This window comes from Lipotes vexillifer, unplaced genomic scaffold, assembly GCF_000442215.2.
Source record: "Lipotes vexillifer unplaced genomic scaffold, Lipotes_vexillifer_v1.1 scaffold937, whole genome shotgun sequence".
Lineage (NCBI taxonomy): Eukaryota > Metazoa > Chordata > Mammalia > Artiodactyla > Lipotidae > Lipotes > Lipotes vexillifer.
The window spans coordinates 1,296,451-1,300,963 of NW_006795975.1; the positions used below are offsets into that span (position 1 = coordinate 1,296,451).

General features: G+C 39.1%; 1 protein-coding gene across 2 annotated transcripts in view; it reads left to right on the forward strand.

The window, feature by feature from the left end:
• The window catches only part of UBE2E1 (ubiquitin conjugating enzyme E2 E1), a 75,413-nt gene that overhangs the window by 3,745 nt on the left and 67,155 nt on the right, over nucleotides 1–4,513 (forward strand). The window contains exon 2 of one of the 2 annotated variants that reach the window (XM_007468057.1): nucleotides 427–477. The exons of the other annotated variant lie outside the window; for it this stretch is intronic. Coding sequence (XP_007468119.1) covers nucleotides 427–477 — 51 coding nt within the window. The remainder of the gene's footprint in view (nucleotides 1–426; nucleotides 478–4,513) is intronic. 2 annotated transcript variants of the gene reach the window in all.

Here is a 4,513-nt window from a genome sequence, read left to right on the forward strand (position 1 = left end):
GGCGCTCTGCGGGGTGGGAGCACCCGAGGTGCCCGGCGGCCCGGGGTGGGGGGCGCTCTCTGGGGGGAGGGAACCCGAGGTGCTGGGTTGGGGGGCGACCGCGGGCTCCGGGGTGGTGGTGGGGACGTGCTCTCTCGCCCCCCCACCCCCGCACACATTGTGATACAATTCCGGAAACTAGCTGCGAGTGAGGAGCTTCAAAACGATTTCGTAAGTGGAAATTGGTGAGAAATAGCCCTGCTGTAGTGCGTGAGGCGGGATTCGAACCCAGGGCGGTGGAGGGCCGGTTCTTTCCTCGCGGGGTGCAGGTCCTGCTCCCCGGCAGCTCGGTCCGCGGCGGCGGGGTCGGGGGGGGGGGGGTTGTCTGCCCTGCGGGGCGGCCGCCCACCCCTGATTCTCTCTCCCCCCCTCGCTTCCTGTCTCCAGGATTCAGAAGGAGCTGGCGGACATCACTTTAGACCCTCCACCCAACTGCAGGTGAGCTCCCTTTACATTTTTTTTTCTGTTTAAACGTTTAGGTTTTTTGTTTTTGTCATTATAAATTTTTGCTTCTGTTCTTTGGTTAATGCTTGTTTGGGTGCTGACATAAAGTTAACAGCTGAAATTGAATAACCTGAGTGTAACGTTTTGATGAGCGTCTGACCATGAGTCTCATGTCGAAGAGAAGTGGTGGATTTATTTGGAGTGGACCCTTGTACGTATGTGTAAAGTGAATTCAAAGATGTATGATCGCCTGGTCAGGGATCTTTGATAGGTCATTAAGGACGATGTAAAACCTTTTAGATGCTTAGGTACATTTTAGTTTAGAAAATTGCTTTGCTGTCTTAATCTGTTATTCATGCTCTCTACTAAGCTGATAGGGCATAGAGTTAAATCAAGCACTGGATCCTCAAACTTCTATAAATTTTGTTGGACTTTGGGCAGACCTATTCAGGACATAATTTGTGGCTTTGATAAAAAGGTTTTGCCTTAAATTATTGTATAGATTTAAACTCTTCCATGGGGCTATTTTTCCTCGAAATTGCTTTACTCAGACTGTATACATAATGTGTGTTTCAGTTTCAAAACAATTTGATACCAGCTTTTGAAGGATTTGGTGATGACTTGATTTTATTTAAAATAGCCATTTGGTTACTGTTGAGTCAAGGTGGAAGACTTGATGATTTTACTAAATCAACAATGAAGTGAGGAGGGACTTAAATTACAACAGAGCCGTTTGAGAGAGATTAATTGTTCCATTCTATTACTCCCATAGTTTTAAAATTAAGTATAACAGTTAATCTAATTCTCAGTTCTCAGGATTGTTATTGGAATGGGATGTGAGGTTTCAGAAGTGTCCTAAACTTGTAGAGGTAGAGGAAGAATTTGTTACCCACAAGAAAATATTCAGTGGCTTTACACAGAATTTAAAGGGAGCCTGTGGAAATATTCAGGAATATTGAAAAGCGAAATGAAATATTTTGCTTATGAACACTGAACTTTCTAAACTGTGGTTAATGGAGTAAATGGAAGCTTTAATACTGCCATTTTGGTAACGTGTTCTTAATGTTGGTCAGATGTGGGATGTTCTTTAGTAAAATTTTGTCCCTGTTTTGTAAGGAAGGTATGTCATTTTGAGTTTGACATGCTCTTAAACTATAGTTTGTAACCAGTTAATCGTTCTGGAGGATTTCTCATGGCTGTTAAGAATCTTTTCAGACTGTTGTCCTGAACAGTGGAGAAATGGGTCAGGCTTAGGGCTGGGATGGTTTCGTTTTTCATTTTAGTGGCATCGTTGTTCCGACGGAGGCCTGGAGCTTCCCTTGGTTGGTTGTGTTGAATCCATGGGCTTTCCCCATGGTAGATCTGCGCTGTGTACTTATTGCCCCTGTCTGGTATGACGTCTCTTCCATGTGTCTCTTGTGAGTTCAGACAGCTTTAGCTGGTCCAGTTATCAAGTTTTTAAAGCATGGTTTCAAAACTTATGACATGTATCAAGGCATAAATGACTTTCTTATAAGTGCAATGAAATTTAAAATTGTAAGCAATTTGAAGGTTTTCATGGAATTAATCACTTTTTAAAAAATCGGATAAGTATACTTTTATTTCATACCATTTTAGCTGAGTTCACATGTGAGAGATTTGTGCTGCTGAACATGTAGAACTTCTTATCCTTGGAAAACCCTCCTAATTACCGCTTCAAGGTGAAACCTCTGACCATCCCCTGTGGGTCAGGCGAAGCACCAAACTGGATGGATATTGGGTGCGGGGGCGGGGGGGGGGAGACAAACTTCGACATACTTAAAACATTTTGAAAAAGTATCTCTGATTTCAGAGAGAACACCAGGCATTTTTATTTTGCGAGAGAAGCGTGTGTTATGTAGACTTTTAAAAGTAAAAACTGCTTTATTTTCTGAAGACATGCTTCAGTAGGGCTGCTTAAGTAATATGAACGGCAGTTTCTACTTTTGGTTGGCTTACTAGCGTTACTGACAGAATGTTATGCAGTAACCCCGATATTCAGCTAACTTAGATGAGTTTGGTTTTATGTTTTGTATTGGTACCTTATAGGATGGAGTTATTTACTGTTTTAATGTACATTGTTTCAGATGGAAATGGGTAATTTGCGGATACTTTTTGAAGTTAGCTTCCAATTAAAATGTGAATTAAGTGATCTGTTGAATGTATGCATTTTTTTATACTTAATGTTATTCTACGTGAAAGCTTGGTTCTTATGAAGTTGTAATTTCACCAATTGTAAATTATATTTTGAATGAGTTAAATAATTAGCTTTCAATTAACGTGTTTTATACACTAAGTTTTGTAGAACTGCCTTTCTTCAGTCAGTATTCAGTGTGTGGTTTTAAATTTAAACACATTACTTTATTAAAATACAGCAGTGGACACACAGGAACCTCTCAATAAACCATTGATTGTTGCGAATCAATGGGAGAGTGCCTTTTCCTGCAGGTGTACTGGATGTGTTCAGTAACTTTAGCACTTGGCAAAAATATTTGAATTCGAAGTTACTGAACTTCAAAACTTGTGTGAAATGCAATTTCTAAAAGAGTTATAATGTATGAGCACATCAAGTTAAATCCTCAGTGTTTTATATTACGTCGAGTAGATTTTTTTAGAACAAAATGTGGAATATATTCAATGACGAGGTCAGAAGTATTTTAAGTGAATTTTAAAAGTTGCTGTATATTGCCATTTAAGTCACATTCCTTGGTATCTCTGGACTGTTTGGTTATATTTATATGTACAGATGTAATAGTCTCTCAACTCATGTACCATGCTTTTCGTTGTTAGGCTTTTTTCCCTGCATTTTGACTCTTAATCATTTAGGAAAAAGATGCTATCTTAATTACTGTAATGATTTCCTACAGCATTGGATTGCAAAATTATGCCTTTTAGATAGCTGGTGAACTCTGGGCCACTACAGTCAGTTTTGTAGCTATTATTTATAGCCTGGGGCTCAAGCTTTGCTTAATTGACTAGTTATAGCTATGTAACTAACCTGTAGCCATAAATGTCTGTAGGCAGTATGTCTGCACATAATAAATGACACATTTTGCCCAAGTCCTAATAGATTTCACCTAATAGATATATTGGAATTATGAGTAAATGCTCACTTAGTGCCTCGAAACCTAAAAATTAAGATTGGGAGGGGGTTCTGCTTAGGACAAAGTGTCTTCAAGAAGTCATTAAACACTTCGAGCATGGTGGAGAATAATAAAAGTAAGATTTCCTTTTATATGACTTTATTACATTTTGACCATTATTTTTCTGTTTCCTAAATATATAAATCTAACTAAGTCAATGCTTTTTATTTTGGGGGGAGAACTAGAATGTAATCAGATATAGTTGGTTTAAAAGTTTTACAGCTAAGTCGCCCATTTTTGAAGATCATGTAAAGGTTCACATGAAGAGCATTAAAAAAGAATGTCAAGCAGTTGTCTAAGAAGCTTTTTCTCAACCATCTTTTCCTCATTTACTAAAAGGGCTGAATACCTGGCTGGCCTACCTCATAGCATTGTAAAGTTCAAATGAGATTAGAGTTTTCTGACTGTGTTAGATGGTGACATTGTTCGAACTGCCCATTTAGCTCTTTTTAATAGCTCATCTTTTTCCCTAACGTTGCCTTTTATTGCTTGTATTTTAAATACAATTTTAGGCCATTACACAGTTATGATATAAGAATGTGTGTTTTTGAAAAGCTGAAATGCAGAAGTTGTGGAGTAAAAAGTGGAAGGATCCCTCTCATGTCCTCTTCTGACCCTGCCCCTTGCACAGAGATGCTCCAAGTTAGCACAGATCGTTTCTGTGAATTTACATTGTCGTATTTTGTGGTTTTATAAAACCTCCTGGCATTGGTGGTAATAATCATGAGATGTCAGTTTAGAAATCCCAGGCTGCTAACCTTGGAGTGAAAAGAGATGATCCTTTTCTCACAACAGTAAAGGCTTATACATCTCGGCCAAGTTTAGCATGTTTTGTGTGCTTGTTTGGGTTTAAGAAGTGGGTTCAGCAG